Source organism: Melopsittacus undulatus, chromosome 1 (assembly GCF_012275295.1).
Source record: "Melopsittacus undulatus isolate bMelUnd1 chromosome 1, bMelUnd1.mat.Z, whole genome shotgun sequence".
Lineage (NCBI taxonomy): Eukaryota > Metazoa > Chordata > Aves > Psittaciformes > Psittaculidae > Melopsittacus > Melopsittacus undulatus.
The window spans coordinates 24,055,920-24,071,096 of record NC_047527.1 but is presented as its reverse complement, the minus strand read 5'-3'; the positions used below and the strand labels follow the sequence as shown (position 1 = coordinate 24,071,096).

At 42.8% G+C, this 15,177-nt stretch overlaps 1 protein-coding gene across 2 annotated transcripts; it reads right to left on the bottom strand.

Annotated features, from left to right (window-relative positions):
* Positions 1 to 539: 539 nt before the first annotated feature.
* TP53INP1 (tumor protein p53 inducible nuclear protein 1) lies at positions 540 to 12,182 on the bottom strand. 2 transcript variants are annotated; one of them, XM_031050546.2, is made up of 5 exons: positions 12,084 to 12,182; positions 8,799 to 9,082; positions 7,951 to 8,299; positions 6,287 to 6,320; positions 3,809 to 3,973 (listed from the first exon to the last, which is right to left on the bottom strand). In XM_031050546.2, exons 2-5 carry the CDS (start codon positions 8,908 to 8,910, stop codon positions 3,956 to 3,958), a joined length of 513 nt encoding a protein of 170 aa, XP_030906406.2. In that variant the 5' UTR covers positions 8,911 to 9,082; positions 12,084 to 12,182; the 3' UTR covers positions 3,809 to 3,955. The 2 variants fall into 2 exon arrangements, with proteins under 2 accessions (XP_005150929.2, XP_030906406.2); XM_005150872.4 differs by lacking the exon at positions 6,287 to 6,320 and having other exon boundaries at positions 540 to 3,973.
* Positions 12,183 to 15,177: the final 2,995 nt, after the last annotated feature.

The following is a 15,177-nucleotide window of genomic DNA, read 5'->3' as shown; positions in this document are numbered from 1 at the left end:
CTGTGGATTGCCTGTTGTCCTCCACACCCCCTGCCATTAGGGTTGGCTTAGACTTGGACTTGGCTTTCCTAAACACATCCCTGAACATTTGCATAGGATGCTTGTGTTCCTCACTGGTTACCAGTCCCTGCCTCCACCTCTTGAATGTTAACATTTCATGGTGGTGAATGGCCGGAGGATGATAGACAATGAGTATGAGTTGAAACAAGAGAAGTTCAGCTATATAAGCAAAAACCTTCCCCTTAAGCCCTTGCACACTTGAAGGGGCAAGGTGTTTTTATCTGTTCACCTGCAGCACTTCTGCATGTGGATCAGGAAACACAGCAGCTGGCAGAAGTGTAGAACATTACTTAAACATCATGACTTGGTCAGCAATGCACTGAGTCTCTGAGAATGCCTGTGCTAGAGGCAAGCATTCTCTAGCTTGTACCTGTATAGTCAGTACTTGTATACTCAGTACTTGCACCTACCACACCTGAACAAGGTGCTGAGGCATTTCGGTTCTGACTGATGCACAATATAAAAGAACAGCATGACAATTTTTAATAGGCCATTTTTTTATTGAGAGTTAAGATCATGTTTCCCACAATGTGCAGAACGCACTATGAAAACAAAATACAGAAGATCACTTTAGTAAATACACACTGGTTAAGCAATGCTACTTTTTGGCAAAGTGCTGTATCTTGTTGTTTTTCAGCTTGTCTTATAACTATTAAAAATAGGAGCCAGACATTCTTCCATATCAAAAGGACTGCTACAAATAGAGAAGTGGCTCTGGAGAGAAGCTGCCATATATGCATAGACGGATGTACAGTATTAATCCTAACTGAAATGTCCCTTTTGAATCTTCAAGTTTGCTGTGTAGAAGGCACAGTTTAAAATGCAAATCTGTCTATTGACCAATACATATGAAAATACAGTTTCAGCAAGATTCATGAATATCAATCAGTATAAGACAGTGCAAGGCCTCTGCTTTTTACAAGAACACACACTTTAATACAAGTCAAAAACCCATAAGAAGCCACACAGCTTGCTATTAAAGCAGAAAACCAAAACAAATCTATTTGCCCAATAGCTCCAGGCACAAAACAGGGCTAGACCAACATAAATACATAAACCACATTAACAAAAAGCCATTGATGCAGTACTATCTCACATAATAATATGGTGTCTAATATTACAAATCGAGAAGCACAGCTTTGTGCAACAAAATAGTTTATATCCTGAAAGATATAGGTTTTCATCACCAGAAAGTCATCTAGTAATGTAGTATAAAAAGATCAGTATCTCCCAATTCTAGGAGCAGTCTAAAGTTGCATTTACTTGCCTACTGAGAAGAACAGTCCAAGGCTCTCACTGTAATGCCTAGGAGCCTTATACTCTCAACTCCCACCTCCCTGTCAAGAGTTAAAGGATTACTTAACTCCTTCTAACACAGGGAGGTGGACACTCCATCTTCCTTCATTTCACTTTAAGAAAATTAAAGCTGAAGGAAAGTAGTTACTTTTATACAAAGAAAAAAAAAATACAGGAAAGAGAGGAATTTTCCTGAGCTAGGAAGTTGGCAGTGAGAAGGAAGTTTAAACTGGGCAAAAAGCTGGAGTGATAAAAGCAGACAATCTGAGGCAAGTAAGAGTATTCATGAACAGATGAGAGACTGGTGAAACTACTGCTATTTGCAAACCAGAGTGTTTGGACCACAAAATAATTGCTTTATGGACACAGGCACATACTGCTAAAAACACTAACAAAAATTCCTATTTTGGAAACTTATGATGTGACCAATTCTATTTTCTTTCACTGTGTGTGTGAATTTAATGTATCTTAGAAAAAAATAAAGGAGACTAGTGTATTCAGGAAAGCACCTATTGCTTTTACACACTTAACTGTCAGCATCCCCTTGCAACAATTTTAACAAACCCCAGTGATGCAGCACATCTGCAGTGAAACAGAGGTTATAAGTGCTATTTCCTGTACACTAAGCATGTAAAACAACAATTCCAGCTGCAGAATGTGCAACAGTACCGTTACATCAAGGTCAATTCAAGTTGTTGGGGTTTGGCTTTAATGAATTTGAAGCATTTGGCTGAATTTAAAATACTTCATAGGTCTAGAATAATTCACATTATTGATTTAGTTTTAAGGACTCCTCACATGACTCTTTATACAAACTTCTGTATAAGGACTACTGGAAGACATTGTTGAATGTAATGTTAACACTTTAATGCTCTAGGCACTAAACACAAGTTAAAACCAGTAAGTCACATTAAGTACTGACAGAAAGGGGGATATACCTACTGATATTTCCCCTCTTTTTTTCAGTGCAGATTTCTGCTCCCTCACCTCCATAGATCAATCTGGGAAGTAGACTAAATGTCTATCAGGGCTTGGCATGCTACATGGCTGCTGTTAACAATGAGTGTGTACTAAACAGGTGAACTTTGTGTTCTGGGTTTTTCAAATGCCTGCCAATTTCCAAAACATGCGTACAGTGTTCTTAAGAAAACTACTTGCTAGTTTTGAATGGCTTTTCTTTCCTGTTGCCCATGGAATTGCTATCCAGTTCTTCTGCCCTCAATGGGCTAAGGGAATAACACTGCTAATCTATCTCCATTTTTATACACCCTGTTATCTCTGTATTTCGTTCTGCAAGACTGTTTTCCAGCATCCTCTTATCCCTACCACACACCGCCCTTCATTTCCAGTCACAATTAACTTGGACTTCATTTTTTGAGAGAGAGAAAGGGAGAAAATTTGAACTAGTAAGACCTTCCTTCTAGCTGCTTTTGAGCTACTCTAAATATGAGACAATTCAACAGCAATTAGCAGCTCAGAAATAACTATCCATCAGCCTGACATCTTCAAAGAGCAGTCAGCTACTGACGGGATTTAAAGAAGTCAGTACACCATCCTTTTCCTCTAACTAGACTAGAGATTAAATGAAATGGGATAGCAAAAATACGTATTTAAAGACAGAAAGAATAAGAGAAAGGGAGTAAGAATCCAAACTTCACCAAGTAAAACCCAGTTCAGCTCTGTGTTGGGCATCTGCACTTAACCCATAGGCCCACTTTTCCTTCCACTCCACTGTGAGGTACTACATCTGTAACACCAGTGCCATATCCTACTGCAACAATATTAGGGGGGGACATTTAACCCTTTCTGATACCCATATATCAAGTACCCAACATACCTACAGACTCCACTAACACAAGTAGGTACTAGACAATTTACATTAGACGTCCTTCTTGTAACAGTTCAGCATAGCTACCCACTGGCAGCTATAGTATGCCTTTGTTAGAAAGTAATCATATATGATGAATATAGACAGATACACAAGCTGTCAAGTTCTGGTCATTAAAGAATATACCTAACCTCAAATTTTCTAACTCCACTTTGATTAACGTAAAATGTAACTGATTTCCATCTCAGTTAAGTGTCTTTAAAAGACCAACGAAGAACCCATCTATACATCATGGTTTATAAAACAGCACACAAACTACCTTAGTGATAGACTTCCAAGACATTGAAATTTAACATCAATGCTCAGGACTTGCTGCAAGATGTCTGGAAATTTAGGTATCATTTCAAAAGAATGCAACTCTAGTTACAATTGTGTTGGAGGGATTGACAATCAGCTTTGGATTGACCATGCTTACCTATACATGGAAACAAGAGTAACCTAGAAAACAATTAGACCATAGATTAAAACCACAAGAGCTCTCAGTAATTGAACTGACGCTGGCAAGGCTGGTGAACAAACAGTCCGTTGTGCTTGATTTGCCGAGAGTGGCAATCCCTAGTGAGGTTTTGGCGACGGAGACCATTTCTGTTGAGATAATGTCTTTCATTATGCTCTTTTATCCAGTGGCTAGGACGAAAGCTCTTGTTTTTCTCCAGAAAAGCTGAACGAGTAGCAAGAGCTGTGACGTAGCAGTGAACACGCTGCCCCGTTTCATTTCGGGCTTCCAGTCTAGAAACATAACAAGCAGGTAACAGCCATTACTGAGGAGCATTGGAAAGACATGCAAACTATACAGGGCAGAACAAGGACATCAACATCCAGCATCTCAAAGGGGCACTCTTATTCTACTGGACAGAGATTTGGGCTGAGGCAGGTCAAGCCAGGAAAGCCACACTAGTAAGCAGTGTGTAGTGCTGCTAACTCACTTTTTGTGAGAGGGCACCACAACAGCCTTTGGACTTCTGGTGTCTCATACCACTGAACCCTTCCTTTCCCACCCCACCTCCCTAAGCCCAGAATGAAACATTGATCAGAAATGTAAGACAATGTGTGTCACACTGCTCCAGCTTTAGAAGACTTAGAGTTGCTCAGTAGGCAAAGTTTGGTTTAAGAAAAGTAATCTTGAACATAAGTGGATCAGCCTGAAAACAGAAGCACGCTAATAAAAGCATGTTTGGATTGCCAGCCACACAAATAAATCCAAACAATGTTTGTGCAGAGGAACGGGAAAGATAGACCAGTTGTGACACACACAGGAAATAACTTAGAAGGATGGCTCCTCAACCAGCCCTTCAGATTTCATGAGCAGAAACCCTTCCTCCATCATGCATTAGTGAAAAACAAACCAGCAGCCTACGCAAGCAGAGACTGACATACTGAGAAAGGACTTCCCTACTTGACAGAACAATCACTGGTGTTTGCTGAAACTTCCCAAGAAAAGCTAAAGATAGCCTGGCAGTTTTAAAAAGCAAAGCAAATCTGAAGTCTGAGCTCCACACTGGTGTGAGACCAGTGGCACCAGAGCTGCTTGCCTTTTCTATCCCCACCCAGGACACAGCCACTAGCTGCCAACTTGGTGCCCAGAAAAGATGCCTACAAGACCAGGAGCTTGCTAAGGCATGAGCAAGAGGTCTCTTGGGAAGTCTGCTTGTCAGCTCTAGCATGACTACTCTACAGTTTCTTTTGGAAGAGCTTAACTTTCAATTATCATATGATGTCTCTGGTCTGCCAAGCCCATGGTACACCCTTATAGCCTTGCTCTTGAGGGACTGCAGGTGCTGTCAGAGAAGTGAGCTCTTCTGCTTCCTCAACTCCTACACTGGAGCTAAATACTCTCTGTCAGTTCTTCTATTCTATGATTTTAAACACCCAAATCCACTTGCTTTTGGCTCCTTAGGTAACTTGACATTAACTGAAGCCTACAGACTCCAGAAGAACTGTGTGTGACATGCTGGTTTTCTCCTGTTCATTCACTGGATATTGTCCTAAACCTAACACTTGTAATACAGATCAAGAAGTGAGCAAATAACACAGCACAAATCAATTCACAATGCTTTGTAAGTACTTTCTATGCAGATTACACCATGTTTAACTTTGATCAGTGCTGGAAGTGCAACTCCAAGGGAAGCCTTTCTGGGGAGAGCTTAAAGAGCTACAAAACCACACCAAACTTATCAGGATGAGAAAGATAGACCAGTTGTGACACACAGGAAATCCTTTATTTCCTAAGCATGCCCTTGCTGCATGTCATTAAGTAGCAAAGAGCATCAGCTGCTAATACAAAGTGGTGGTGTTTGTTATGGAAAAACATGACTAACCTGAAGAACATGGTGGGAGTTTATACAACACGCTTTTGCTTTGAAAGGAATTTAAAAGGAACAAATAGATTTCCTCCTTTTGTGGAGGAAAAATTGGTTTAAAATTGCTGGTTGAAGATATTTAAACTTTTTGCCCTCTTATGAAAAGCCCTCCCAGCACCAGTCTGCAAAGCAACACTCTTCTACTTGTCATCTTAAAGTGGAACTGGGATAGAAGAGGTGGTGTGAATTAGCTAAAAGGCCACATACTTTTCCAAAATATGGAATTTTGCTACCTTAGTGGTTGCCTGTGGTAGCCTGGCACTAGTGAGCTCTGAGAGAACAGGCCTAATGTACTACTGTTAATGTACTACTCCATCAATACTATCAAAATGTAATTTTAGAAGGGCTGTACCTAAAGCCAGACTGCTGCTACATACGTTCACTGCTGCACACCCAGCATCTATTTTGCTAGAAGGTCCTGCTAGTTGCACTACAGAGCCAGACCTCACAAGACAAATTAAAGGCTTCAGACCCCATCCCAATTAATATTTAATTACTTTGTTCTGCACTTAGCATTTTGGCTTGTTAAAGCAGATGTAGTTAGGCTTGATCAAGTAACATCATTTGGCACAACGGTTAGTCCTAAAACCAGTATTGTTTTGGCAGACAAGGCTCTAGAGGAAGCAGCATTGCTAGCAGCCTGATCAAACAAAAAGCACTGTCTCAAAACAGTAGTACTTACTGTGCCAGTGTGCCTTAAGCAGCCTTTCTTGGCCCTACAATGTTAAATGGCCAACCATTAAACCACTAGAGACTTCAAAACAGCTTTTGAAACTTACTGCATTATCAGTGTAACTGATGTTCCCAGTTTCTGCAGTCTACCTCAGCTTTAGACTTAAGTCTTGTCCCAGTTCTGCCCCCCAAAATAACGCATACAAAAGCCTAGATCCTCTGATGAAGCAACAGCACAGAATTCAGTGTGAAGAAACTTATCACACACCAGTTAAGTTCATCACACCTTTAGCTTCCCCACATGTTAAAGCAGCATGTATAATTACTGTATAATGTAAGATAAGACAGCATTCTTCTCCAAAACGATTTATACCAGAATCCCCAGTTCAAGTCACTGAGAAGTCAGTATCCAACATTGTGTGTTACTATTCACTGCAAACTATGGTCTTTCTCTAGGGTAAGCCTTACAGCCTACAGTGCATTTGCAGATTCCTCCAGACCCTCCTTTTAAAAGGTGCTGTGTACTCATAACTTCCCCCAGTTTCAGTTAAGCTTGACCCTTGATGCCTAACACCACAAACTGCCATCCCCAAATAACTGTACATATCCCCATTTTAAGACGAATGAGCACTATACTTCTATACTATACATCAGCATGTAATCTCAAAGTCACCCGTTTATTTGAAGTATGAACTTTAAATATAGCAAGGAGCTGATCAGAAAAGTCAGTGGGCATCTACTTAGAGCAGCTCTAGCACTACACTCATTTTTTCCTGCAGAACAAAGCTTAGTATACTACAATTTATTTTTTGTTTCTAAGGGTAAGCATCAGATGGGACAAAAAGTCAGTCTTTGTCATTAACCAGGAAATCATAAAATGCCCAGTTATTTCCAAATCAATGAACACATGGCCAAGTGTGGAGTCAAAGTAAAGAAATACACTATTTATATACATCTATGTATGCTGTACTTGTATAGCTGCATATACTGGACAGTTGACAGCAGAGAAGCAGTGCATGGCAAACACGCCTCTGCAATAATTCCCCATGGCCAGATTTTTAGGACCCAAATAAGCACAGCTTCTTATGTCAGTAAAAGTAAGTTTGCAGCACACATTTTTACCTCAAGAGGAGCAAGCTTTGGTGGAGTATTTCAGTTTGCTTTGTTCCACAAGCTACTTGTAGGAAAACTTAATCCTGTCCTAATCTACCACTAGGTTGAAGAACAAAAAAAAACCCAAACCAAATCAGATTCCCCTGTCAGGATAATTAAAGTAATATTTTCCATCTCATGAAGGAATGTTATGTAAAGTTCTGAAAACCGCACATAGTCAGGAAGAGGGCAAGGTGCTTCCAAATCTATGTGATGAGCTTTAACTGCCACCAGTTCCAGCAGGGCCAAAGTATATTCTGCCAGGGAATAATCAGGCTCCATAAATATTCCTTGCAGTGTCAAAACAGCAAACCCAACTGAATCCTGACACTGTCATCTTGTGTAACATTTTTCTAAGCAGGCAGGCAGCCGTGACCCTCCTACCCACCTTGTGTAGTATTCATGCTTTATTCACCTGCTTGGAAATAAGCTGGAAAATTCAGTATTAAGTGTCTAAGCTGATCAAGTAGAAACCAGATATTTTCAGCAACAGAGCTCCCTGACAAGTGAAGTTGGACATACCTGGGACTACCTGGGCTGTGAAACTCCTCATCTCCACACCCAGTCTCATTAAGGCTGTGACAGGTATTGTGGACAGCATACACAGACATGCTGGGATGCTCAATGAGGAGGTTCTCCATTGGACTGGTTTCCACTTTGATAGTGGTCAATCCACCTGCAGTAAAACATGGGGGTGGGGTAATAAACCAGCTCTCCTCCATGGGGCATGACTCAAACTGGATGAAGCAAGACTCGCTGGCCTCTGGAAAGTGTTCCAAGGGAGAAGGTAAACAAGAGAAGGCAGGCGAGCCATCTGCGTCTGATGCTTCGGCGATGTCCACTTCCTCCACGGAGCAGTTAGTGCAAGTGTCTGCCATTAGTCAGTGCAGAGGAATCCATGGAGGTTGTTGACCGCAGGAGGTTGATAACAACAGGGTTGCACAGAGTCAGCAACAGGATACAGAAAAAAAACAAAGAAACAGAAACAAAACCCTATTAGCACATACACAAGTGTTTGTATTTTTAGAAGCCAGGGGAGGAGCAAAGGTTGCTCCCTGATAAGCCATGCCAGACATGCAACACAACTGTTATCAGTAAAGCAATACAATTGCATAACAAGTCAAATATATTTTATCTGTACAGGTGGCTCTGCTGAAGCCTCTGTCACACTTATAAACCTGACATAATTTTTTTTCATCAATTTATATAACATGTTTTAGTACATTTGGTTGGAAGACACCCTACACTAATCCACACTCATTTTATGCAGGTAAAGTTTCTCCCAAGCTACTGGTATTTTTATAAGGAAGTAAAAAAAGTAATAGCCAGAGCAGAACAAAGGCAGAGCTTACATTTGACAGACATCTTACCTATAAAGTCAACCAGAATCCACTCATCATCTTCTTTCTCACTGAACTCTGGCTCTTGGCTGGACAGGCTGTCAATCTCTCCCATGAGCATGTTATTTAACCTCTGGAACATTATTAAGGCAGCAACAAGACTTTGGCTGGTAGGTCTTTATATCCAAGGTTCAAGGCACAGCTCACACTGTACTAGCAGAGTGGTATAGACTTGAGATTAAAGTGCATAGATGCTTTATCAGCTTAGGTACAGGACATGCAGAGACATGTCTGGTAAACAGTTTATGTGAAACCTGCAAAAAAAAAAAAAAACAAAACCAATGACAAGGGTCTTAATGACAAAGCAACAGGTGACATCCCTAGGGAACAAACTAAAACCCCTCTTGTTAGTGCAGTCTGAGGTACCAGTAAGCATTTTTGCCTATGAGGAAGGCAGCTTCACTGGCATTCACTGTTCCCTCCTGAGATTCATACAGGAAAAGCCTAGGTCTGTCCTTGGAGCTGAGCGGCTTCCTTTTGATTCTCCTTCCTGAGCAAAGGTCTGCTCAGGTTTCAGTTCCCACCTTCTGTTATGGGAGGACTATATGCTATATGCTCACTGCATAGGTCCTCCCTCAGCTCCCTGCCTGTCTTCCTCACAGTCAGAGAGATGCAAAGGGCACCTGCTTTCTGCTCTAGAAAATGCTTCTCCTCCATTGACAGAGCCTCACACTTTGTCCAGGGACTCCTGTGAGGGCTCCCAGAGGTGCCCAAGGCAGTGTTTCTTTTCTCCCATCTCACACAGGTCAGGGACACTGCCTACAAGTTAACACAGTGGGAAGGCATGTCCCACCTTCATTGAGTAATGTACTGTTCAAAGTACACCACTTAGTTACCAGTGAGATCATTTTCACTGCAAGTGCCCAACTAGTCATGTATGGTAACCCTAAATAACAAGGAAAAGTAACTCGTATACTTAATTACCTACATGTAATTAATCACCGTAATCCTGAACTCTACATTTGGTAGTTAAGATGAAAAATCCCATCAGTACAAGAAGCTGAATATTCAAGCATGCAGATCTGCATGCTTACAGCCTTTGAATATTTATGCGTGAACCAATAAATAGAAGCCATTAAAGTAGCTGAAAAAGTAAACACCGTACATGAAAAATATTCACTGATTTAACTACAATTCCACTACAGCAATATTTGAATTACCACAGCATGTCAGAATTATTACACATTAAATACCTGCTTAACAATTAAATAGGGAAGATACACATGCAAGAGGGCATGAATGTCTGCACTCAGAAAAGGAGTAAGACACACTATACTAGACAAACCCAGCTAAGATACAACTCATAAAGAGTATTATTTAAGGTCAGTACACCCTGCTTCATCCTATAACTCTCAGGACACACCACAGGATCATTTTGACCTCCTATATCACGTTACCCCAGGACACCAGACCCCATTACCTACTTGTTCAATGCAAAGACAAGCACCTGCTCCACATAGTACTGCTCCTGTAGACATTTACAAGCTACATCCTCATTCAAACAGCACAAAAGGAGAGGGGTAGCATTTAGAGTAGACTTCAGAAGCCATGTGAAAAGGTACAGTGTAACTCAGGAAGTTATGCACTCTAGCTCTCCAACAGGATAATACAAGACTATGAACAACTGGCTCAGATGCAGTAGAGATTAAAGGCTGCCTTTTCAGGACCACACTTGAACATGAGCCATCTGGGCTCTAAGACAGCTACAAGAAAGATCAGAAGTGTAAAGAAAAATTATAAAGTTCAAAAAACAGGCTCAAAAAAGGAAAAATTGACAATAGTCAATTATGTGAAGAAAGAGGCAAACATTTATTCCCTTCTATATTCACTACAAGCAGAAGTGGCTTTCAGCTGCAGTGAAGTTCAGTTTTCAGTGGTTACTAGCAGGAAACGTTTTTAATCATTAAGGTTGCTAAGCCCTGGGTGGGTTACCCAAGGAAATGCCAAATGCCCACAGTGTTCCCAAGCATCTTCTTGAGAAGGCTTGAGAGCCTCAGTTACAGTCAGAACTTGCCATGGATAAGGATATGCACTCTAAGTGGAAGCTGAAAGCCTACAGCTTTCCAGTTATCTTCCACATCTATCCCTATCTCTCTTTTAGCACTGTGCCCAGGAACAAAAAAGTTCAGTTTTCCTTTAGGCTGACTAGCAAGCCATGGTGTAACTGCTGACCAGTGCTGGCAATTCCTCTTAGGCCAAGGCTGGAAATCACCTTCAGGCAGAAGCTGCCTTTTTGTTCTGTGCAGAGAGTGGAGCAAGACAAGAGCTCACACTCCTATATTAAGGCTCCACAGGCATCATAACAATATGAAATAATTAACCTCTAACAAGTGAGAGACCGCTGTTCCTGTCCACAATTCCCTATAGTGGAATTGTTCCTGAAAACATAAGCTAAACAAACCACAGCTTGAACCATAAATGTCTTTCTGTAGATCACAAGCAGTTTGTCCAATCTCCTCCTTCCCCCACTCCAAGGAAGATCCATAAAACCCATCTGAATCATTTAGAAACTGGTTGATGTTCCCACATCCTTTTGGACAAGTGCCCTTAGCACTGCCACACTTGCATGCTATTGCACAAGCCAGACGAGGACCAAGCAGGAGCGCTGTTATCAAGGGGATGCAAACGAGGCAGAGGCCCAAAGAGAGGTACACTGACTATTAGACAGGAACGATCAGCTGCAAGAAAAGATGGGACCAGAAACAGCTGACTAAGCCACAGCCGGGACGAAAAGGATGTTAGAGGTAACACATCCAATGTATGTCAGTATAACGTTGCACTAAAATAACCCACTCAAAGCCACTTTTTTCTTTCTGCCCTAGCAGAGGCGATGTGGCGCATGCCAAGCAAAAAAGAAACGAAAATAAGACACTCCCTGAAGCCTCCGCTGCAGTTCCTGGCTGCCCGACCGCCCGGTGCCTTCCCCACAGCCGGTTCGTGCCGCCAGGAGGCTCCCACAAGCCGCTTTCGGCGGAGTCAACGGGTCACCCGTCCGAGCTCCAGAGCCCAGCCCCGCCGCTGGGCGGGGGGACGCGATTACCGGCTACGAAAACGGGAAAACGCTCCGGGCTTCGGCGCTACCAGAGGAGAGACAAACCAGGATGGAAGCCGCGCAGACGGGAACCCCGACGCTGCTGCTTTCCACCGCCTCTCCCGTGCGGTCAGACCACAGGACACCGCTACACCCCGCGATGATCAGCCGGGACACCGGCACCGTGCCCGGCCTCACCCCCGGCCCCCCAAAGCCAAACCCACCTGGACCACGCTGCTCCAGTCCCCGCACCTGCACACCCTGCGCGACCCGCGGAGCCCTTTGTTGTGAGAGCCGCGGCGCGCAGCTGACGGACCCGCTGCGCTGGCCCCGCCCCTCCGCCAATCGGCGCCGCCGGCGGCTGTCGCTAACGCACGTGACGGGCGGGAAGGCACGCGGGGAGGCGTGGCCCTGCCCGCCCAGCCCCGCCCTCACCGCTACGGGCTTGGGAGCAGAAGGACTAGAGCAGATAAACCTCTCATTAATGCTGTAGTTAAACATGGAAATTGATTCGTAATTACATAGGCACCATCTTGATTTACGGAAGGGTTTGAGTAGAAAGGGGTCTGCAAAGATCATCCAGTTCCAAACCGCTGGCATGGGGACGGACACCTTCCACTAGAGCAGGTTGCTCCAAGCCCCACCCAACCTGGCCTTGAACACTGCCAGGGATGGGGCAGCCACAGCTTTTCTGGGCACCCTGTGCCAGTGCCTCACCACCCTCACATTAAAGAACTTCTTTCTAATATCTAATGTACATCTGCCCTCTTCCAGTTTAAACCCATTACCCCCATGTCCTATCCCTACATACCCTTGTAAAAAGCCACTCTCCAGATTTCTTCTAGGCCCCCCTTAGGCACTGGAAGGTGCTATGAGGTCTTCCCAGAGCCTTCTTTTCTCCAGGCTGAACAACCCCAGCTCTCTAAGCCTGTCTTCATAAGTAAAGTTGCAGCTCCTCTGATCATCCTTGTGGCCTCCTCTGGGCTCACTCCTACAGGTCAATGTCGTTCTTGTGTTGGCTCCCTAGAGCTGGTCTCAGGACTGCAGGTCCAGTAGACTGTAGCCTGTTAGCTGACCTGTAAAGATTCCAAGTCAGACGTCTGAAGTCCTAGAAGACTTGTGCATTAGGTCACTTACCCCATCCACTCCCTGTTTTTCTTTAAGGAAAAGACAACAGGCAATGAACAATGAACATAAATGCAGCACTCTTTGGAGTGTTGAGCAGCTAATAAGGAAGGAATTTCCAGGCAGTGAAATTACAGTCCAGAAGAGCTGGTGTAGCTGTGCTGCACACTTTCAGTTGCTTAATATAACTCTGAATACATCAGAATGTTAATATTGTTGCTTCAGACTGCAGTAAATGCTGTTTGGGAAAATATCTGTGTCCTCTGGAACAAATGGGTGCTGTGTAGCCAAACAGCAGTTTACATGCAACACATCTTAACAATTTAGGAATTTTCGTGGTTTCAGTAGTGCTGAGTAACATGATTTGTAAAAGGCAAGAACATTTTCTACTAAAATACAAGGTGTACAGCCTGAATGTGTTGTAGCTGTGGGAGTCCAGATAAACTTCTTGACCTTTTATCCTCAGTGTTTAATAACATCTTCTTTTGTACACTTTTTTTCCCTCCCTTGTAAGGACAAAGCTTTTCTATGTAAAATAAAATTGAGAAAGTACACTTTGGGAGAACGCTCCAAAGTGGCTTCCTGTGCTTGGGAACAGGCTGTGGAACTCGGCTGACAAACTGCCCAGCTGGACAACTTGCAGTATTTTTGCAAAGCCTTTCAAATGTCTGGTGTTTGGTGATACTTCTTTAGGCTGAGCTGACCCTTCCTGAATGATGAGATACATAACCGGCACTATCAGTGGGTGTAAACTGACTGAATGTCTGATTGAACTTTCAGTTTATAAGTTGAAGCAACTCATAAAAGAGCCTACAAAGTCTTTTTGATTTTCAGTGATAGCAGCTCCACGGCTGGAGGGGGCTGGGAGATGGCAGAGGCAGCACGTCTGCGAATTCAAGATAGGCAAGACAGAAAATTAAATGTACAGAATAAATGCCCCAAAGGATTTCTCTGTATTGCAGAATTACACTGTGTTAGAACACGTTAATTAAGGCGATACAAAGCAATTAGTGCAGACAAGAACTGTCATGTTTGGCAGCTGTGTTAGCTTGGGTCAACAACAACAACTAGTGTTAAACATAGTAATCTTTGTTTATGTTGACTGTTATATTAAGCACTACGTGTTAATCAATTAACATAATGTACTTTTCCAGTGTAGGCAAGCCCTGTGAAGGCTCGGGTTGTATTTGAGTCATAGCCTCCTAATGAAGTTAAAAAGCCAGTCTTTATATTTTTTAAAGTCCCCTGAGAAGGAAATAAAGGGACAGAAGCTATCCTCTTTCTGTGGCATCTATTTCTGTTGTGCTGTTGATTGCATTCCTCTTCATTTCACTTATCTTATGCCTTAATTCCCTTTTATTACAAAATGGTGGGAACAATGGACTTCCTTACTTTTTCCTCCAAATCACATCACTGTTGGCAGGAGAGGGGCAGATCTAAAAGCTGCTCCTCTGCCCCTGGAAACCAGCGTGCTTTTGTTCCAGATCTGACAAGTATTTAGGAATATGAATGGTTTAAAATGAAATAAATTACATATGTGGACTTAAATACCTGCTGACCAAGAGTGTGTTTCATCATGCACTCACTGAGGTCAACGACAAATTTTCTGGTGATTGCAGTGGTGCAGGTTGTGACCTTAGCTGCTTTATCCAAGGTCTTTCAAATCAATTAGCCTTTCTATTGATTCTAGTGGTTGTTACATCAGGCCCTCAGACAGCAAAAGAAATACAGTCACTTTGGTCTGAGGCTTGCTGGACACGAAGGCTGACTGAGAGACTGGCCTTCCGTTGAGGATTCTGACTTTTAGATTTGTATTACAGGACAAAAAGAAGATTAAGAGATCTCTGGAGCAAGGGAACCATTCGAAGGGAACCATTTGTGTTTCCAACAATGTGTGCCCTTGCACGATTCTGAATTACTGTTAGGAGTTAGCAGAGAGTCTGTTGTACTGTGTGCTCAGTGGCAGCTTAATGGCACATTAAGCTCTGTGCATCCAGAGTGCTCTGAGTGTCACAGGGATAGTAAGCCCCTGGGCAGCAGTCCTCTGTTATTTGAACTGTATTGATTTTTCAACATCCTATACATTAATGCAAGGCATGACCTATTGTCTGGGTTCCCACTGCGATGAAATACTACAGCAGCATTTAGCAGGCACAATGTATGTCTAGCCATGGAGTACAGAAACACTGACCT